At 37.2% G+C, this 22,978-nt stretch overlaps 1 protein-coding gene and 2 pseudogenes across 1 annotated transcript; all 3 read left to right on the top strand.

The window, feature by feature from the left end:
• The first annotated feature begins 3,901 nt into the window (after positions 1–3,901).
• Positions 3,902–5,603, top strand: LOC145126865 (toll/interleukin-1 receptor-like protein pseudogene; annotated as a pseudogene).
• Positions 5,604–8,730: 3,127 nt separating this feature from the next.
• On the top strand, positions 8,731–11,356 carry LOC145126858 (disease resistance-like protein DSC1). Its single transcript, XM_079062147.1, has 4 exons — positions 8,731–9,225; positions 9,322–9,645; positions 9,726–10,640; positions 10,733–11,356. Exons 1-4 carry the CDS (start codon positions 8,731–8,733, stop codon positions 11,354–11,356), a joined length of 2,358 nt encoding a protein of 785 aa, XP_078918273.1.
• A 4,272-nt stretch (positions 11,357–15,628) lies between these two features.
• Positions 15,629–16,153, top strand: LOC145126851 (putative mitochondrial protein AtMg00860 pseudogene; annotated as a pseudogene).
• Positions 16,154–22,978: the final 6,825 nt, after the last annotated feature.

Here is a 22,978-nt window from a genome sequence, read left to right as displayed (position 1 = left end):
ATTATATATATATATATATATATATATATATATATATATATATATATATATATATATATATATATATATATATTAGTTAAAAAGGAATACTAGATAAACAATCAAGGTATATAAATGTCAGCAACATGTTAATTTTTGTATAAATTAATATTGAAGTGTTTTAAGTCTGACATTGTTTTGCTTGTTTACTTGCCATCAAATAACATTTTGATTGATTGTAGAAAAAAGAAGAAGATAAAATAAAATGTCATAGTCCATAGCCATAATCTTGGACTCTTATGAATTGTGATGTTGAATTTGATTTGCCAACAAAAAAAAATCATAGTCATAAACATTCATAATAACATAAAAGAATCTTAAACATCTATGATAACAAATTCAAAGTTTAGTAAAAGTCAAATGAATATCAATGAACTAATAATATTAGAAGTAATAGATAATATAGTATAATCATTTAATATTTTAATTAATATAATTATAGTGGTGAGGTTACTTAGTTTCAATGTTTTAAAAACTGGTTTTTAAGTTGAACCGGTATGGTGACCAGTTTCCGGTTCAATCGGGTTCTATAATTTTCATCTTTTTTCCTATTTTTCTACACATATATACATATATAAATAATGAACTTGACGTTTAGAAGTTCGAGACATATAATATATATATATATATATATATATATATATATATATATATATAAATAAGTTGTAAATCAATCCAAATATGTTAAAATAACACATAATCATAAGTTTTAATGTTTTACATCAATCCATATATGTCAAAAAGAAAATAAAATATAATACCAAAATAAAATATAGTTTCAGATGAATAAAAACTTTTCATAAAACTTTATAACATTTACCAAAGTTTATTATGAAAATGGTTCTTTTCCATGTGTTTTCATTCTGTTAAACCGATTTATTTTGACCGGTTCAACCAGGTTTTTAGTAAACCGGCCGGTTCAATCCAATTCAGAAATAGACGTAAAACCAGTGATTGTTAAACCGTTTCCTCTCACGGTTTTCGGTCCAACCGGTTCGACCGGCCGGTTCAAACCGGGTTTTAAAACATTATTTTTTAAGAGTTAGTTGTTAAGGTAAAATTGCATCGAACCAATTTTGATCGATCTTCGCCAAATTGAAAACTACATATTCGGTTTTTGTATCAGTTTCAGTTTGTTGTGGGTTTTTCGGTTTCTCTAAGATCTTTTTGATTTTTGCTCACCCTACCCATATCCTCGCAGTTCTAGGAACCTACACTGGACGGTGGGGGAGCCAAATTATGATGAGTTAATTTGAATATAATTAAGCTCAAGAGTTAAATGTAAATATCCATTGTTTGTCATTATCTTTTATTTTAGGATAATGATAACTTATCAGCCAATGAAATCATAATTACCAAAAATAAAGGATAAACCTAAGAATAAAGAGTAACCGATCATAAGAGATTCAACTATCTTCTCTCATTTTTTTTTGTTCACTCCAAAACCTCTCTTTCTCATGCTCTATATTCTCTCCTTAAAAGTCTTGCATGTCTTGGATTTCAGTAACGGTCAAGCAGAGAAGAAGGTTGTGTTTATTGTGCAGATCATACTCTTAGGGTGCGACTTCATGAAATGAACCCTGGTTTGGGTTCTAGCTCATCCAAACGTCGCCAAGAAGATGGTTCTAATCAAACCCACACCAATGCATATATTTAAGAGAAATTAAATATCCTCCTACCTTTTAATCCTACAAATTCCTCCTACCATTTAAATGATGACATGTGTCATATTAGTATCCTAAAATATCATCAAATCTCATTAAATGAGCATTAAATGTTACACATGTCACCATTTCATTGGGTAGAAGGATATGTTGGAACAAAAAATAGTAGGATATTTAATTTCTCTATATTTTAGGCAAAGCTACGACAAAAAGAAATTTTAGACTAAAACCGTAATATTTTGACAACGACAAGGACCATTCCTGTAATTTACAAAGAAAAACCCAACATCTGTCTCAGTGTCTCACCTCTCTCGCTGGCTCCTTTCTTTCCTCGTTGACTCGCCGTATAGCGGCCGACTTGGCGCCGTTCGCTCTGGATTTTTCACTCGACTTCCTTCTCAATCGCGTTGCTGTTGGATCGTCCGCTATTTTCTCTGCTTCAGGTGTCGCTGTAGCTCTGTAGGCTGTATATGAATGAACATTCTTTGAAGTTAGTTTCACATGTTGTTAGACAATTATATCCGATTAATCAAAAATCACTTCATAATCATTTGTTTTTACATTAATCAGGGATTGAAATTTCGATTATTTCAGTTGGGATAGCACAGAGTTCAACATTGACCACTTAATTCCTCTCTCTATATATATTCCAACACACAAAGACAATGAATAAACTTTAATATGCAATTGTAATAGTTGTGCTTTTAGTTGTGTTATATGAAACAGGGGTATTTTTAACTTTCAGATGCTTTTACTTTTGGCCATTTTCAGATGCTGTAATTACAAGTAGGGTTTGATTGACTTAAAATTTTGTTCCAGGGGCAGCACAAAGCAATGCTTTCACATGTTTTTTTAAAATAAAAAATATGCAACTCAAAATTGACGATGATGTATATATTCTTGTGTATGATGTGAATTTATCTTTAAAGTTTCATCTAGTATAGACCTTGTAATTAAATGCTTAGAGAGGGTGGGACTTGTTACTTTCAAAAACCTATCATTTGGAGCAACCCATCAATATTCTATACTAGATTTAATGATAGAAAAATTCACATTTCAAAAGATGTTCTTGTTAATTCCAGGGACTTTTTCTTGCGTATGTCTTTTAATTGATGGTGTTAATTAACTGAGTAACCAAACTTTAAACAATTCTCATCTTAATGTTATGGCAATTCTATATCAATACATAGCTGCACATATGTTGGTTCTTTCTATTTGTTTGTTATTTTCAAAGCATATTAAATTCAGATAAAAAGTTTGGAGGCCAGTGCATATGTTTTGTTATTCAAACACTTAAAAGTTTTATTTTGTAGAAAATAAAGTAATAATTTGGATTTTCTTTAGAGACATTATGCATGGGATCCTGAGATTGAGGCAGAAGTGAGCAAAGCATGGGTAAAAAAGCTTCAGAGGTTATTGGGCAGGGTGAAGGCTCCTCATAATGGTTAGATCCACCACTGCTTTCAGATGCAATTATTTTGGACATTTTCTCGTTTGTAGCCTAAAGCTTAGAAATGGTGTGGCTTGTTAATTTAAAAAATCTCACTAATGCTGATATTTTATGCTAGATCTAGTGATAAATAATTTCATATTTGAAAAGCTTTTTCTTGTTAACTTGGGGATCTTTAAACAATCATGTCAATAAACTTATTCTTTTTGGTTTTGATCACTTCAGTTTATTATTATTATTATTATTATTATTATTATTATTATTATTATTATTATTATTATTATTATTATTATTATTATTATAAAGATGTAAGGTTTTATTGTTGAGGTTTAAATTGTTTGATGAGACTTCAGTTGCATAAGGTATTAATATAAGCATATTAACTCACTTAGCCTTATCTGTTGGTTGTTTCAGAAGCATATTTATTCACACAGAAAAGTTCAAGGTGTATCTGTCTGGTTTATTAAACACTTCAGTTTATATTTTGAAGACTATAAGCTGTTATTTTAGAGGTTTAAACTGTTTGATGGCATAAGGTATTAATAATTTTGATTTTATGTAGACTGTAGAGACACTATGTATGGGATCTTGAGATTTAGGCACAATTAAGGAAATCCTCAGATCCAAAAGCTTGGGAACACAATAATTACTCTCAGAGCTTATTGGGAGACACCCACATATAAGGAGAAACAAAAAATAATTACACAAAATTGTGGAAGCCTGAAGGGTCCTCAAACCATAACTCATAATGGTTCTTCTCTCTGAACATTCTGAAGGATCTTCATCTTCTTCATCAACTCATAAAGGTCATAGATGTGACGTATTTTTAAGTTTTAGAGGACTTGACACTCTTCATAGTTTCATTGATCACCTTTATAAAGCCCTCATGCTTGCCAATATCAGTACCTTCTTGGATGATGAAGAGATTGAAACAGGGGAAGATTTGAAACCTGAATTGGAGAGTGCCATTAAATCATCTAGGGCTTTTGTTATCCTACTGTCCAAGAATTATGCTTATTCCACATGGTGTCTTGATGAACTGGTGTTTATCCTTGAGCAACATAAGACATCCAACCATATTGTTATCCCTGTCTTTTATCATGTTGAGCCCACCGATATCAGGAAGCAAAAAAGTAGCTTTGGAGATGCAATGGCTAAACATAGACAGAGGATGGAGGAAGAGACAGATGCAAATAAAAGAAGTAAATTGTCTGAAAAGATGGACAGGTGGAATAAAGCACTTACAAAAATTGCTAATTTAAAAGGGAAGGACGTAAATGGCAGGTAACTCTTTCTTACCCATATTTCCATATATACTCCTTGATTTTGTTTAGTTAGCGCATGAAAAGTTGATATCATCTTCTCCCTATGCATTTAGAATTTTTTAATCATTAAATAAGCATATTTTTTATGTATCGAAATTGGATAAATAAATGTTTGAAATTGAATCGAATTTTGCAATTATTTGATCTCATAAATTAATTTATATAGGTAGGTTTACCAACCATCCTTCTTGTTTTTAATCACATTCGATAAGTGCTTCTTATTTTTTTCATAAATTATTTTATTTCGATCAACCATTTTAATGATTTTCATATGCTTTCTCTTAAAAGCGAAATTTTGAATAGCTGCTATGTGTCTACTGCTTTCAGCCTTTTAATATCATTCTACCTTCAAATCATATCATCTTTTATTAAGATAAATAATTGCTCTTACGTCTTTTAATGATTTTCTTCATATTAATGCAAAACCACATTGATATTTAAGTTTGGTGGTCTTGCAGAAACATAATGAAATTCGGTCGTCTATTAATGAAATCATGTATTACATACATTGGTGGCTCTGGTCTTATTATAGATTACAATTTTGACCTTCCACGTTTCATGCTTATATGGTTAGAAGTGCAAATATGATAATTATTTGATGTTAAAAAAATTAGTTAGGAATTAACTTAATATGATATAAATTTTATTTGGATATCCTGATAACTTGAATCTCCAATCTAGTATATTACCTTTTTGGATTGTGTTTTGTGGTTCTTATTAAAATCAAGTTTCAGGGAAGAGACGGATTTTATTGAAGAAATTGTTAAAGTCATCTACCGTAGATTACTCATATCCTCAAGGTTTCCACTGCCACAACTTACTGGGATGGGCAATTCTGTTAACTTCATCACTTCATGGTTGAAAGATGCATCATCACATACAACAGATATACTCACTATTTTGGGTATGGGTGGGATGGGGAAGACGACTTTAGCAAAATATATCTATGTGTTGAATTCTCATGAATTTGACACTTGTAGCTTCATTGAAGATATTAGTAGGAGATGTGATGTAAAGTATAATGGGCTGCTTGATGTACAAAAACAACTTTATGATGATATTTCAAAACCAAGTTCAGTTCAAGTTCAAGTTCATGATGTTTCTATTTACACATCAATGATATAGAATGTAGTAGCCCATAAAGAAAAGGTGTTACTAGTTCTTGATGATATTAGTAGTCCCGACTGTAATTCTCTGAATTCTATGTGTCTTATTGATATGAGGAGACCTCTATATATACAGAGGGTACAAGAGTGATTACAGGGATTTACATAGAGCTAAACTAGGAAACAACTAATCATTATCAATTTACAATAAATACAATAAATGCAAATATATATAGAGATATATTCTGCTAATAGTCCCCCGCAGTCGAAACTGTAGCTGGTCGGATGGAGAGACTGGAACGGAAGCGGGTGAAAAGCTGACGTGGTAATCCCTTTGTGAAGATATCGGCATACTGGTAATCTGCGGGAACGTGGAGCACACGGAGAGAACCCAAACGAACTTTTTCTCGGACAAAGTGAATGTCAATTTCAACATGTTTCGTGCGTTGGTGTTGGACTGGGTTGTGTGTGAGATAAACAGCAGAGATGTTGTCGCAATAAATGACAGTGGCTTGGCGCACCGGAAGGTGTAGCTCGAGAAGCAGGTTGCGAATCCATGCGGTTTCAGCTGTGGTGTTTGCAACCCCTTTGTATTCTGCCTCGGCGCTAGACCGAGAGACTGTGGGTTGTCGTTTAGAGGACCAGGAGACTAGGTTATCTCCAAGGAAGACACAATATCCAGAAGTGGAGCGTCGAGAGTCAGGGCAACCCCCCCAGTCGGCATCTGAATATGCGGTCAGTTTGGTAGACTTTGAGGGAGTGATGTGAAGGCCATAATTGGTGGTTCCTTTGAGATATCGAAGAATGCACTTGAGAAAATTGAAATGTGGTTCACGAGGATCGTGCATGAAGAGGCACACTTGCTGGACCGCATATGTTATATCCGGTCGTGTGATAGTGAGGTATTGGAGAGCACCAGCAAGGCTACGGTAAAGGGAGGTGTCGGATATTGGTTTTCCGGTGGTGGCACTGAGTTTGGAGCCTGTGTCGACAGGGGTTGCACTTGGCTTGCAATTGTGCATGTTGGCACGGGTTAAGATGTCGTTGACGTATTGAGCTTGAGAAAGGAATATACCACTATTTTGATGTTGAACTTGGATGCCTAGGAAGTGGTGAAGCTGGCCAAGGTGTGACATTGCAAATTCTTTGGATAATAGATCAATGAAGTGCCGAAGAAGAGATGTGCTTGATGCAGTTAAGATGATGTCATCGAAATAAAGTAAAAGATATGCCATTTGGTTGCCATGCTTGTAGACAAAAAGAGAACTGTCACTGTTGGTACTTTTAAAGCCGCATGTTTGAATGAATGTTGCAACCCTTTGGTACCAGGCCCTGGGAGCTTGTTTGAGACCATACAGGGATTTGCGTAGGCGGCATACGTGTGATGGGTTTTTGGCATCGACAAACCCAGGTGGTTGAAACATGTATACGGTTTCATTTAAATCCCCATGTAAGAATGCGTTCTTGACATCCAACTGGTGAATAGGCCAAGATCTTGACACAGCAAGGCTGAGAACAGTGCGAATCGTTGTGGGTTTCACTACAGGACTAAAAGTCTCGTCACAATCCACGCCAACTTGTTGGCATTTACCATTAATTACTAAGCGTGCTTTGTATCTTTCAAGTGTCCCATCGGCATGAAATTTCTGCCGAAACAACCACATACATCGTATAACATGAGCATCATGTGGTCGGGGCACTAGATCCCATGTGTGATTTTCTATTAAGGCCTTATATTCATTGGTCATAGCTGAGTGCCAGTTAGGATCAGATATTGCCATTTTATAGGATTTGGGTAGGGGTGAAATGGTTGGGTCGTTAGAGGTGGTGTGAAGATTAAATGGGGTTTTTGGTTTAGTGATGCCTGCTCGGGAGCGAGTGGTCATGGGGTGGGTTTGTGGTGGGGGAGGGGGGTTTGGAGGGTGAGGAGTTGATCTTCTGGAATATGTGATGAGGGGTGGATTATTTGGTAAGGGTGGTGATGGATTCATGTGAGATGTGGGATGTGAGAGGGGTGTTTCAGATGGATGAGAGTTTGTTAGAGTCTCGGGAGTTGGTTCGGGTGTGGGGAAATGTTGAGTTGGAGAAGAGGGTTGAGGAGTTTGAAATAAGAGGGGTGAGGGGTCGGTGTCTAAGAAGGAATAATTTGGTGGCGGGTTTGATATGATAGTGGCATAAGGGAATGTTGTTTCGTCATTCACCGGACAATCAACATCGTTGAGTTGGTCAGAGAGTTCTTTGAGGCGTTCACAGTAGTCTTCGAGGGAAGGCATGGCTCGAAGTGTCAAGTTGTTGAATTCGTGTTCAAGAGCAGCAGCCCTAGAACCTTTATTATTAAGAAAAATGTTCTGGATTCTGGTCGAGGCTTCATGAGCAGTCGATTCTGGTTCAAGAACGCGGGTAAGAAGATCATCAGAAAGCGTCCCGTAGATCCATTGTAAAACAATGGCGTCGATTTCAGACCAGGTCTCGTAGTTTTGATCTGTTTTGGCCGGGGGCTTGGTTCCATCAATATGGGAAAGAACCTTATATCCACGAGCATGGAGTTTGAAGAGCTTAACCCAAGATGAGTATGTAACCTTCTTCCCATCAAGGATTCTGACCTTGTTTTGAATGTTTGTAACAGTGTAAACTGGATGAATGGATTTAGGGTCAGATTTGTCTCCCATGGAGATGGCTGGTGATTTTCAGGGAAGAATGGAGGTGAGGGGCAGTGATTATACAGCCGTGGCTGTTGCAGAGGGTTTAGAGATGGTGATGAGAACCAAGCTCTGATACCATGTAATTCTCTGAATTCTATGTGTCTTATTGATATGAGGAGACCTCTATATATACAGAGGGTACAAGAGTGATTACAGGGATTTACATAGAGCTAAACTAGGAAACAACTAATCATTATCAATTTACAATAAATACAATAAATGCAAATATATATAGAGATATATTCTGCTAATACCGACCAGTTGGATTCATTACTTGGAAGCAAAGGGTTTTGTACAGGAAGAAAAATTATAATAACAACAAAGGACGCATGGTTGACACGTTGTTCATTATTCAAAATGAACATTAATCCCAAGTATGCACATCACAAGCTTGAATGCTTATCTAAGATTGAATCACGAAGTTTTTTCTGTTTTCATGCATTCATGGGCAATAACCATGAGCCAGATTATGAACAGGTGTTAGAAAAGCTTGTGGAATATTGTGGAGGACATCCAATGGCTCTTAAAGTTTTGGGCAGGTCTCTACATAAGCAAAAGGTAACTTATTGGGAGGGGTATCTTGACAGGCTGAAGAAAGAAAATGATTCCCCTATAAATAATGTCTTAAGAATGAGCTTTGACTCTTTGCCATCAGAAAATGATAAAGACTTGTTTAAGCATATTGCTTCTATTTTTGTTGGAATGGATATAGATGTTACTGTAACAATATTAGAGGCATGTGATAAAGAAACTAAAAGTGGGATCACGAATCTCATCGACAAATGCCTTGTTAGTATCGGATGGAATAAAGAGTTGGTGATGCATCAGTTGGTTCAAGATATGGGAAGATTTTTGGTACGTAAAGAATCATTTTACAAACCATGGAAACGAAGTCGAATATGGGGTCATGACTCATTGAGAGTGTTGAAACAAAAAAAGGTAAGAGGCCATGTATACTTTTTTAATGTATTTTGTATTTCCATGTAATATTTATAACATTTTTAAAAAATATATGTGCATTCCCATTCTTTTTAGGGTACGGAAAATGTTGTAGGCCTCACCCTTGACATGAGAATGCTTGAGAAAAAGAAGTTATGTGGATCGGTTGAGTTGAAAACAGATGCATTGACCAAGATGGATAGTCTACTATTGCTACAACTGAATTATGTGCAAATCAATGGGTCTTACGAGAACTTTCCGGAAGAATTAAGATGGTTGTGTATGCATGGGTCCTCTTTGAAGTCTATACCTTCAAACTTACCGATGGAGAACTTGGTTGCTCTTGACATGTCGTATAGCAATATTGAATCCTTTGGGAATTTTTATAGCAATCCAAAAAGACTTCATAAGAGGCTAAAGGTAACTGATCTCCATTTATTGTTCTTCCCTGTTCACGTGATAAACTTCACTACTATTCTAACTTATCTCCATTTGTGCAGTTAACTGGATCATGCTTTGAAGACAAGAGGTTGCCTCCATCATTGAAGATTTTAAATTTAAGTTTTTGTGAACGACTTCTTAGTCTGGGTGGTTTCGGCCAACTCCCTGCACTTGAGAAGTTAATACTTAAAGGGTGTGTTGGTTTGCTTGAGATTTGTGAATCGATTGAGCAATGTTTCGAACTTGTCCTCGTTGATCTTAGTTACTGCAACAAGCTTAAGAAACTTTCAAGAATCACAGGCATGTTAAACAAAGTTAAAACGCTATTGCTAGATGGTTGTAATCTTGGTGAATCTCGAATTGAGATTAAGGATATGAATTCAGCCGAATTGCTTAAGGCCAATAACACCGGCTTGAACACAAAATCCGCTTCCAGGGCCGTTCTCGAGGTCATACCCAGTGATTCCAAGTTCTTTGTGATTTCTTTACCAAGCACTTTAGTCACGTTGTCACTAGCAGATAATAATTTGTCCAATGAATCCTTTCCTGTAGACATCAGATGCCTATCCATGTTAAGGGAATTATTTTTAGATAAAAATCCTGTTGTTTCTCTGCCTCATTGTGTGAAAAACCTTCCTAGGCTTCAGATGCTTAGTATGCAAGACTGTAAAATGCTGAACGCAGTCGAGCATCCTCCACAAACACTAACATACTTGAACCTTTATTCGAAATACAAGCATTTGCTACGGAAAGTTGTTTTTGACACAAAAATGTCCCCATTGGATATCTATATAGAGTTGAAGACGTTATTACCTTCGTTGTTTGAATTTGAAGGCTTGGTCAAAATCCAACCAATGGCAGTCGTTGAGGAAAAGGTATTACATAGTTTGGGCTGGAGTAAGCTAGACATCCTTCACGAAAGGGGGGTGCTAACTTCTTCTTGTGATAAAACACATGTGGAATCTGAAATCCAGGTTTGCTCTAGTTCAAATATATATATCTTTGTGTGAAATTTTTTGTATATATAATCAATGTGATGATTAATGAAGGTTGTTGTATTTGGCAGATGTATTATGAATTTGGAATATTCAGCACAATTCATGGTGGTGAAGAGATGCCGAATTGGATTACAGACAGAAACCCAGGGCCATCAATATCATTTATCATCCCATTATCTCCGAACAAGCTCAGAGGATTGAATTTTTGCTATGTGCAGATGTCATTGGATGTTGAGTTCAAATATCTCCCAATGATCATAATTAGTAATATAACAAAGAGCCGCACCTGGATATACGACCATTGTATTGATGGAGTACTCGATGTCGGTGAACAGTGTTTCACATTTTTAAGCCATTGGATGTTTGGGATGAATGATATGGAATGTGGTGACCATGTTACTATTACTGTAAGGGAGAACAGATTTCATGTTTGCAAGCAAGATACACAAAAGTGTGGGGTTGGTTTTATTTATGATGATGGGACAACGGATGAAGAAGAAGAAGATGTGTTGGGTTATTACAAGTCATGGAATCACATCATTGGTGGAGATCTCACTGGATTTCAGTTAACAACAGGAGAATATATTCTAAACAAAAGTCGAATTCTGTTGCGTGATGTTGATAGTGTTCTACAGCCATATCAGTATTTGTGTGGAGAAGGTGCCAGCTTTAAAGGTAGATATCATTCTTAAGTTTTACTATATATATAGTATTCGAATATAATGTAGATCACACAACCCACACTGTTTACTAATACAATAGTTGGATTTTTCTCCAGGAGAAATACTTGTCTCTTTACATAACATCCATAAAAAGTAAAAATGAACAATTTATTCCACCACCAATATGTATGCATAAGAGCTAGGGCTATCCATAGATAGGATTTGAACTGGAGCAGCTAATAATCTGATATCCAGTGCTAGATGCATATTTGGGACATATGAATTCAAACCCAACGCTGTTGAATAATCCAGAAAATTAAAAAATGTGGCATTTGACTTATTTTCTTTTTTATTTGGTTTTTATCTCTTACTGCAATTTAGTGGATATGAACATAAAAGTTAGTTCTGTTTTTTCTTGTTTCTTTCAAGTATATACAGGAGATTGTTTTTCTGTTTTTGGTGTGATTTTATGGAGTTAAATAAAATCACCGCAGGAATTTTCCTCTGTTTTCTCTGTTTTTTTCTTTCCTCTGTTTTCCTGTTTTCTTTTCTCTGCAAGAAGCAAAGAGGTTGCTTCTTACAAGCACATGGTAGATTACATAAGGGAAATCATTACGACCAATTCGCAAGGCTAATAGTAACTAAAGTGATATTATGCTAAAAGCCCCTTAACAACATCCCTAACTTCTCTCAATAGTCTTTTAATGATAAATAATGTGAATATATGTAATTATTGTCAAATCTTTAATCTATTTCTTTTTATTAGACAAGCGAGTGCACTTCAGAGCTTTCTCTGACACGGAGTCTGGCCTACCGGAGGATGGCCCCCAAGGTACTTTTATATCCCCAAAACCAATTTCTCATGTTATAAATAAAAACAATACACAAACTAACTGTCATAACTTATTCTAATATGTTAATACGAAAATAAATATGTTTCAAGCTGGCAGTCAAGGCTAAGTTGTTGCTTAGCAGACCTACAGTTGTGGCTCACCGGACCTTTGTTCATCTCTACAACTTTGCAATTCTAAGCAGTCTTCTTTTTGGTTGGTTCTTATGTTCTAATGGCAATGAAGGTGTTTCTTTGTTTTGGTGTTTTGTTATACCAAACAGTTGGATCTTCCAAATATGTGTATTTTCTATTTATCAAATACTGGGCTAGTGGGCTGGATCTATTATATTTGTACCTAGTTTCAAAAAAACACAGCCTATTGCACAACATAATTGATCAAATGGATGACACACATTTGTGATTTTGTGTGCTAATAACTGACTTTATGTTCAAAGTTTACTAATATATACTTGTTTCTTTTCAAAGATAGAACAAGTTCTACATCTTACCTCTTGTATAAATTATCATCTAAAAAGCGTATACCCCTCAAATGCTGCTTCAAAATCAATGCGTTCTGCCTTTTGCTCTGTTTTTAGATATAACTTATGTGTCTTTAAAAAAGCAGTCATTTACTTCTCATATGCTGTATTATAATTGTCTTCCGATATCTCTTTGTTTCTTTCATCAAGGGGAAGTATCTGCAGAAGTACCTCTTAAGCTTCCATACATATCTATATGCCACACATACTTTTTATTGACCGAAACATATTAAAGTTCAAGGGAAAGGGAATTTGAGAGCTAGTCAAATAACTTGTAAGCTGAATGTTACCCATAATGTTGGAATATTAATATATGTGCTTGAAAAAAAAATGCACAAAGGGTGTTGTTTAATATATCCTACTAATGGAGAACAACAATATAGTATCATATTTAACGTAAATGGCAACAATTATACGTAAAGGAAGCATATCAATAGATTTCAAGGTTATGATTTTGATACGACCCAGGCTGGACGTTTTGGTCGTGTTTATCAAAGGCAGCTGGAATAATTTTAATTAGGATATTTATGATTTTTTTAGTTTAGTTTTTATCTTTCATAATTATCTGTTATTAGATTTTGAGAACGGTTAGGGTTGGTTGTTATTTTAGCAGGACACTATAATTAGTGCTCCATAAGTATTTTGATCGGTTAATAAATAAAAGTTGTGAGGTGTTTAGGACTATGCCCTGTGACTCGAATAACACTCGAATAATAGGCAAAATTCTTGGGGAAACCTGATAATGTACCAATTGGTATCACAGCACGTCGGTTCTGATGACAAGAAAATTGGAGGGAAAAGGCACCAATGCGGAGCGGCTTGCTGCGCTTGAAGGGGCCATTTTACTAGGTGTTAGATGCGTCTGAGGCTCACCGGTTGGAGGTAGAGACACATATCTAGGAACTTACCAAGGCGGTTGCTAACTTAACTCTGGCAGTCAAGGAACCAAGGAAGAGGCAGAAGTCATCCCATTACACTACCTCTTCGGATTCTAGGAAAGCGATCGGCATAAGGAAGAAGAGTCTAGCGACTCAGACAACAGCTTGAAGTCAAACAGTTCGAGACACTCCAAGAAGAAGAAAAAGAAACGGGAACCCTTGTTGGATTGCCGAAAACTGAAGATTCTTATTTTCAGTGGTGATGATGTACACGGGTGGATTTATCGGGTCGAAAGGTACTTTGAAGTTCATAAATTTAGTAGGAAGGATCAGTTACGGACGATAGCAATTTGTTTAGAAGGAGCCCGGTTGTCATGGTTTCGCTGGAACGATGCAAAAAAACCATTTCGTTCATGGTATCGGTTCAAACGAAAGCTTTTGGACAGGTTCCAAGGATCTCGTGAGGCAATTCCTGGACATTCAGCAAACAGGAATAATGCGTGAGTATGTAGACAAGTTTGAGGCTTTTGCGTGACAACTAAACGATGTGCCAGAATCAATTCAGGAAAGCACCTTCATAAAGGGATTGAGGGAGGAGGTACGTGCAACAGTACATATAGCATAACCTGATTCTTTATCTCAAGCTATTCGCATGGGGATTAAAATTGATGAAAATAAGGTTGGGGTATTGGTAAAGAGTTCCAGTGGCTCGTCTAGAGCGGGTTATGGCTACCAGGGCAGGTCTGACCAAGCGGCCATCCATGCTACTCCTGTTACGGTTAAGAAAGAGGACAATACACCAAGAGATTTCAAACGACTCACCGCTATTGAAATAGCTGATAAGCGCGCCAGGGACTTGTGCTTTAAATGCGACGGAAAATTTGCACCGGGACACAAATACCCTAGAAAGTCATTGCAGGTTTTGATTGTTGATGAAGAGGATGATAAGGAGAGCGATGACAAGGTGCATTTTGACATGGCGGAGGTGTCACTTAACTCCATCAGCGGTCTTACTCCACCTCGTACGATAAATATTAAGGGTAGGATTGGAGATCGGGAAGTCGTGGTCTTGATTGATAGTGGGGCAACCCTCAATTTCTTATCCACGAAGGTGATAGACGAGCTCACCATTATGGTTACCGATTCTGGTTTGGTGGGAGTAAAGTTAGGAAACGGGCAAATGACACGAAGCTATGGTATTTGCAATGAGATTATTCTCGACTTACCATAGGTTCGTATTGTAGAAGAGTTTTTGCCATTTGAGCTTGGAGGTTCAGACGTGATATTGGGTATTAAGTGGCTGCAAACTTTGGGTGACATGAAGGTGAACTGGGTAGACCTCCGGATGCAATATTGGGAGGGAGATAGGCTTGTCACGATACTTGGAGACCCTAGTTTATCAAAAACGATGGCTTCTTGTAAGACTCTTCATAAACTAATACATCATGAAAGAGAAGGATATTTGGTGCACCTCCAAGCTGATTACGCGTTTCTTACTCATTCACTGGTTCCTTTGCAAGTCACTGCGGTGTTGGAAGGTTTTAGCGATGTTTTCACCAGGTGGGTTACCACCTATCCATAGCCATAACCACTACATTATTTTTAAAGAAGGGACCCCGCCTATCAGTGTTACACCCTATCGTTATTTTTAAAGAAAGGACCCCACCAATAACTATAACTATGGTGTTGGAAGGTTTTAGCGATGTTTTCACAATGCCAGGTGGGTTACCGCCTATCCGTAGCCATAACCACTCCATTATTTTTAAAGCAGGGACCCGCCTATCAGTGTTAGACCCTACCGTTACCCGCACGCACAAAAGGACGAGATAGAATGTTTAGTTCAGGAAATGTTGGATGACGGGATCATACAACCAAGCACGAGTCCGTTCTTTTGCCCTGTAGTTGGCGGTTCTTCGTAGACTATAGAGTACTTAATAAAGCAACAGTCCTTGACAAGTTTCCAATACCGATCATCGATGAACTTTTGGATGAGTTGCATGGATCCATTATCTTTTCCAAGTTGGACTAAAAATCCAGTTACCATCATATACGAATGAAAGAGGAAGATGTTCCAAAAACGGCTTTTCGGACCCATGAGGGGCATTACGAGTTTCTCGTTATGCCGTTTGGATTGACTAATGCCCCCACCACGTTTCAATCACTAATGAATCAACTATTCCGGCATTTCTTACGTCGTTTCGTGCTTGTTTTCTTCGACGATATTCTTATTTACAGCAAAACCTTGGACGAACATTTGGAGCATTTATCTACTGTGTTAGAAGTGATGCGAAAGCATCAACTTTTCGCTAATCAAAAAAAGTGCTCGTTTGCTCAAAACCAAATTGATTATTTAGGGCATTTGGTGTCTGCTAAGGGTGTCTCGGCTGACCCAATGAAGATTGACGCGATGCTTAAATGGCCGGAACCAAAGTCGCTTCGGGAGCTACGTGGGTTTTTGGGACCGACAGGGTATTATCGCAAGTTTGTGAAAGATTACGGAAAGATTGCGAGTCCGCTCACGGATCGCCTCAAGAAGGATAATTTTTGTTGGAATGAAGAAGCTTTGCAAGATTTTTAGCATCTCAAAACTGTAATGACTCAATTGCCTGTATTGGCATTACCCGACTTTGAGAAGACGTTTGTGGTCGAAACCGATGCGTCGGGTTTTGGAGTAGGGGCGGTGCTAATGCAAGATTCTCGGCCACGTTGCTTTTTATAGCCAAGTTTTAGGTACTAGGGCTCGTTTGATGTTCGTGTATGAGTGCGAATTAATGGCGATCGTCTTTGCGGTGCAAAAATGGCGACCATATTTGTTAGGACGTAGGTTCATAATTCGAACAGACCAACGAAGTTTGAAATTTTTTCTTGAACAGCGGGTTGTGGCTGAGGATCATCAGAAGTGGTTATCCAAGATTTTGGGGTATAGTTTGACATAGAGTATCGGCCGGGGCGAGAGAATAATGTGGCTGATGCGCTGTCAAGAAGGAATGTTACAAATTTTGATGTGTTGGAAACGGTTTGTAACTTCGATTGGGAGCGACTTTGGCAAGAACTTGAAAATGACACTGAATTAGTCGACCTTAGGCGTTGTGTGAGTACAGGCCAACAAGTTTCGGATGGGTTCTCAATTGACAAAAATCGTCTTTTGTTTTGAGGGTCGATTGGTTCTGAATCGCAATTATTTGTGGGTTCCAAAGTTGTTTCATGAGTGTCATGGTAGTGCATTGGGAGGGCATTTTCCGGTGTACAGAAAACGTATAGACAGATGACCCGAGAGCTATTTTGGACCGGGATGAAAGGAGATATATCAAGAATGGTTACTCAATGTGACATCTGTCAACGTTAAAAATATTCCACCATGGCTCCGAGTGGACTATTTCAACCCCTCGAGTTACCAAACAGGGTGTGGTCCGAAGTAACGATGGATTTCATTTGCGGTCTACCAAAGTCGGATGGGTTTTCTGTGACTTTTGTGGTGGTGGACCGATTGAGTAAATATTCCCATTTTGTTCTGCTAAAACATTCGTATACGGCTATCACGGTGGCTTCGGTTTTTTTAAGGGAGGTAGTCCGATTGCATGGCGTTTCGGAATCCATTATATCTGATAGGGACAAAGTGTTTTTCAGTCTTTTTTGGCGGGAGCTTTTTCGATTGCAAGGTACCAAGTTAAAGACAAGCACGGCCTACCATCCGCAAACGGACGGTCAAATATTCATTTTGAGGCATTAGAGTTGGGAGAAGAGCCGCAATGGCTGCTATGAGGGGGTGCGTGGGCTTCGTTTTGTCAATCATTTTCGGGTGATTATTTCGAACCTCCGGTGAGCAAGGTGTAAGATGGAATTGTCGATCATGGGTCTCCGACTCTCCGGTGAGTATGGCGTTGCGTGTATGTATTTGTGTAGCAAGCCATTTTCCTTAATTTGTGTTAGAAACTCTCCCGTTGATTTGTAGTCTTCCGAAGAGGCGACCTACTACCAACATGTTTTCTGGTGATGCTCCGATGTTACCTAATTCTAGTTCATCTCTGGCATGAATACCAATAGCTCTTGACCTTCTGTTTTGGAGTCATGTTTTCTGCAAGATTAGGAGCAAGTGGGTTTAGATGGAAGAGGGGGTCTGACGAGCTAGTAATCTCCGGCAGGGATATGATCGACGGAGTAATACATGGTCGGCTGTGTTGGTTATGAAGAAAGGTAAACCCAGTGGACTTCCTAATTTTTCAAGGTTATCTAATTGGTATTTGGGCTTGGTGTTAGATTATTTAAAAACTCATAATGGGCTTAATTTAGTGTTTTCATGGACTTAATGAGATGTCAACATGTATACTTGATTAAATTAGTACAATGTCACTTGGTCAAAATTGGAATACTAGACTCATGATTTATTAAAAGGTTTTATGACACATAAAATGTATTAGGATTTTTAAATTGAAGTGAATAAGAATGCTAGTTATTATTAGTAGGTGATTTAATTATGAATATTTTTATGTCATTTAAAAGCATCATTTTTTTTTCTATTAAATTAGTATAAAGAAAAGTAATTAAATAAATAAGATTTAGTTGTCAAACCTATGTTTATTAAGACCCATTTTAATATGTCAAAGAGACTAGATGAGATTAGTTATGTTAAAACATAAGTGATTAATATGGTAATAATTGGATCTAATAGTTAGATAATCGGGTATTGGAAATACATTCGGACTACGTATTTTATGACCCCCGGAAAGCAACGAATATATTATCTATTACTAAATATCTATCTTTCATGGGAATAAGGATAAGAGAGGTAAATCGGTCCACGAACCAATTGTTGTAACAACATTAAAAATAAAAATAAAGTATAATATATGTATTTGTAGCAACACCTGAAATATGACCTAAGTAGAGATGATTGATATGGATGAAGCTATTCATAGAGTTGCGAATTGATCTTAGCCATTTTAGTGGTTTTACTATGTGTTTGCTGCTTCATGTGAGTTTTCTCAATATATTATATATTGCTTAGCCTGTGATATGATGTTAGGTAGGTAGACTTGTAGATCGTTTATGTGTTGTTGAATTGTCTGTTTATATAAATTATACATATGTAGACATATTAGTGAAGGGCTGAGGCATCAAGATTTGTGCGGATGGCCAATAGATTGGGTGGTTCAACTATAGATTGATGGCCAGTAAGGGGGTGAGTTGCTGACAAAACCAAAATTAAGTGTTGTGAGTCAAGATGTAACACTCGGTTTCAAATTTGCTCCGTTGTTTGGGGCTGTGACCCAGTCATCAGTTGTCATGAGGCTTAGGGCTTCGATAATGGAAGGATTTAGCCCATTTCGGACATAATTTCCATGATATGATTGATCCAAGTAATCGATTGTGTCTTCGGAAGCCAAGGGTATGACTATAAGTTGATATCTCGGTTTTTTATGGGTTTTGGGTTATGTTAGGGAGGTTTTAAGGCTTGGGTGTGTCATTAGGAGCGTAAGGCTTCTCGCCACCTTTTTGTGGATATAAGGTTCGTTGGAAACGGACCTAGGATAAGGGAGTTATGGAATTTTGAAGTTATTGGAAGATTTGGCCCTTGGTGGAAAAAGCTTGCATTTCAGCCCCATGCATGCAAAGGTGGCATGCGCGTGAGCACGCCCAACATAAGTTGGGGTACGCCCAATGTAAGTGTGGAAAAGTGGATCGTGGGTATGGAAGCTGTACGCCCAACGTACGTACTGGATCCCCAAAACCCTAATTTTTAGGGTTGGCTCACTATTACCTTAAGTCCCAGGTGTGAGCCTCTCTTTCATCCTCCAATATCTTAAACCCTAAATATCAAGCTATAGCTTCATCCAAGAGTGTTGTGAGCCTTGTAAGTGCATTTTTGGTGGATTCTAGTGTATTTCAAGAAGTGGAAGCTTGGTACAAGGTGGTGGTTTAAGGAAGGGCTTGTGGATCTGGACTCCTTGCTACATTTTCAGATCATAAAAGGTAAAAAGTTCTTATCTTGATCATTAGAAGTTGATATCTATGATTTTGTGGGTTTTGGTCCTATTTTGGCCTCATAAGTGAGATATAGTGGTTGGACACCACTTCAGAAGCTTTGAGTTGCCACTCTTGGCAGATCTAAGGTTATAAGTTTATAAAAATGCCTGCTTAATTCTTAGATATGGTCTATGCATGTTCTTTTTGGGTTTTAATGGATTAAAATGGTTATTGGGTGTCACTGTGTGACAACCGTCAATTTTGGCCAAGTCAAAGTCAACTAAAGTCAACAAGTCAAACTGATCAACTCATCTAACCCTTGTACACTAGGGCTTCCATTATGTTTCTTATTGAACAACTCGCAATCTTAATACAAAATATCACTTAGAGTTTTCACGTGTTCGGAAACTCTAAACCCTAATCAGGGCAAGTGACGAAACTACTCGATAAAACATTATTCTTTAACCCTCGGGGGCATATAACAATCATAACAAGACTTAATGAGGTTTACAAACCTTGAATTACAGAGCCAAACACTCAAAAAGGTCACAAAAGAAATCTCTCCCAAATCTCTCCAAGTATGTCAAATCTCTCCCAAATCTCTCTCTATATGAGAAATCTCTCCAAGAATGTGAAATCTCTCCCAAATCTCTCCAAGAATGTGAAATCTCTCCCAAATCTCTCTCTGTATGAGAAATCTCTCCAAGAATGTGAAATCTCTCCCACATCTCTCCAAGTATGTCAAATCTCTCCCAAATCTCTCTCTGTATGAGAAATCTCTCCAAGAATGTGAAATCTCTCCCAAATCTCTCCAAGTATGTCAAATCTCTACCAAATCTCTCCAAGTATGTCAAATCTCTCCCAAATCTCTCTCAAAACCTCTTTTGATTTATTTTAAGCATTTGGAGAATCCCGACACTTGACTTGGTGAAAAACCCTTCGAAAAGGGGTGATACCTTGGAAAATAGCCTCTTAGGGCCGAAGTCCCTCTATAGGGACCAAACCCTCCTTGAACCGGAGTCTCCTTGAGTAGCCGCAGCCATCTAGCCGCAGCCAGCAAGCCGCAGCCACCTGGAGCACCGCATCCGAACCCGCCTGCGGTAGCTGCTCGGACCGCAGCCTCCTTCGCCTTCGGATCCACTTCAACGACCAAGCCCCGGCTTCAGACCTAAGGCTGCTAAGACCGGAACCACCCTCCTGACTTCGGATTTGCCACTTTCCACCCGGTTTTCGACCACGACTTCGTTTTAAGCCCGTTTTTCATCATTTTAACGCGGGATTTTCACCCAAAACTTTATTTTAACAATTAAAGCCCGATATTTCATTAATCCCCACGTTTTTAGTGACAATCATATCCAATATTTAGTGGGTGAAGTACAAGGGGGTGGAGTGTTGACTTTTCTTTGATTTATGACACAAGCAAGCACCCATACCCACTCCATGACCAGCCCACACCCCTCCCCACCATACCTAGTCACTTCCTTGTACTTTTCCATCAACCTCCAGCCATTCCCACGTCCTAGGAGTTGGACAACCCACCCTCTCTCCTCACACTTCCTTCATTCTCTCATTTTTCCTCCAAGGATCACACTCCAAATTCTCTCACCATTCTCTCTCAATTTCGAGACTTCTAAGGCTGATCATCAAGCTTTCTTCCACTCTTGGTAAGTATAATTCATTCTTCTTATGATTATTACACATCCTTCTACTCAAAATTATAGGAATCTTACACAAACATCGTCATATTCATGTTAGATCTTTGAACCTTCAAGGCATCTTCTTAGTGTTCTTGAGTTGAACACTACCTTTCTCCATCATCCATCTACTGAAATCACTCAAGGTGAGTTCATACCCCTATCTTTTCATGTTTTTCTTAAGTTTTAAGGGGGGGAATACAAGTTAAAACACCAAGAACACAACTAAACTCCTTTAACAGCCTTCATCAGAAAAGTTCAACTCTATTCACGGACTGTTTTGGTCAACTTAAACATTTTAGTTTTCAAAATTGTATCAGGTGCAAATAGTTCAGGTTCATACCTTTAAATTGACTATTTGCACATCACCATACAATTTTTCTACGATTTATGGTGATTTTTACAGAACTGCCTATCATTTCAAAAACGAATTCGGACCAGTCTGTGAATATGAACATTTTAACACAAGTTAAAGACTTCCAAAAATCATAATAAAAATTAGGAACAAACTAGACACATTTTATGAACTCTCAGAATTTACGGATTTAGTTTTCGACTTCGTATGATTTTTCTAAAATAGTGCAGAACGGTTAAAAACTAGTTAACAACTTATAACTTTCATAACACTTTGTATTATGTTGAGCAAAGTGTATAACAATAAGTTCTAAATGTTGAATGTATTTTCTTGTTAGTTTATCATCTTAAACTGAAATTTAATCATTCATGATAAGGTTTACTCATTCATTTTGAATACATATAATAAACTTCAATAAGCATAGGTTATGGATTTTTACTACATGAAAAAGGTTTTACTCTCAAAACAAATGAGTTTTCATATCTTACGTAATAAACTATAATAGTAATAGTTTAAGGATTTCATATCACTAATTTATTCAGAAAAGGTGATTTTACTTCTTTCACGGAAGAGGTTTTAATATCAAACTATGTGTAAACTAGTTAACTTAGGTTGTGAGGCAATTCTCTCCCCGTACGTTCGAGTACGAGATCCCAATTCCTGTAAGTTATAACTAGAGTCTCTTGTAGGGAGAGCGTGATAATTGTGTATAGATCTATATTGGGTTTGACACCCCACACCTTGCTGCTAGCTACAGTGGGACCTGCAGGTCTACGGGTGACAAGAGTCATAGTATCTTAACGTCTGAAAAACGTTGTGCAGGTTATTTTTCGTCATAGTATGGTTATAGCGACTCACATAGGTAGTTAACAATCTTTCAAGTTTACATGGAAACTTTTACCTTAAAAAGGGGTTTACCTCTAAATCAAACGTAGTTTATGTCGATTTAAACTTACATGAATTACTTTAAGTATGGTGAAATACTTGTTTATTTTCGGTTCTGGGATTTAGGACTACCTAACTTTAAAAAGGGTTTTATGCCGATTTAAGATCACTTTTATATCTTTAAGTATGGAAAATACTTGTTTACTTTCGGTCCTGGGATTTAGGACCACATAACTTTTATAAAGAAAATATAGGATTTTCTTTGGAATCATATCTCTGTTAAAACTATATTTCATCTAGAATTGTTAGACTTCAGCTATAATTGCTAAGTGTATATGCTAGAGTTATATAAGAATTTAGTCATAATCGACTTAGAATTGGTGGGCCGCCTTACTTCCTGTTCCTTGTTTGGTTGTGGACCTAGGGCAGACCCATTATATTTGACGGTTTATTTAACTTAAATTTTATATAACTTATGTATATTGGGCGATTATAGAAGGAATCT

Source organism: Lactuca virosa, chromosome 1, assembly GCF_052849685.1.
Source record: "Lactuca virosa cultivar CGN04683 chromosome 1, Lactuca_virosa_CGN04683_v6, whole genome shotgun sequence".
Lineage (NCBI taxonomy): Eukaryota > Viridiplantae > Streptophyta > Magnoliopsida > Asterales > Asteraceae > Lactuca > Lactuca virosa.
Note: the sequence above shows the minus strand (reverse complement) of the source record. Positions and strands in the feature narration are given on the sequence as shown.

Coding starts and splice junctions, on each gene's coding strand:
- LOC145126858 (XM_079062147.1), top strand. CDS start 8,731: ATGGGCAATAACCATGAGCCAGATTATGAACAGGTGTTAGAAAAGCTT. Junction 9,226..9,321: donor GAGTGTTGAAACAAAAAAAG/GTAAGAGGCCAT, acceptor CATTCTTTTTAG/GGTACGGAAAATGTTGTAGG. Junction 9,646..9,725: donor GACTTCATAAGAGGCTAAAG/GTAACTGATCTC, acceptor CCATTTGTGCAG/TTAACTGGATCATGCTTTGA.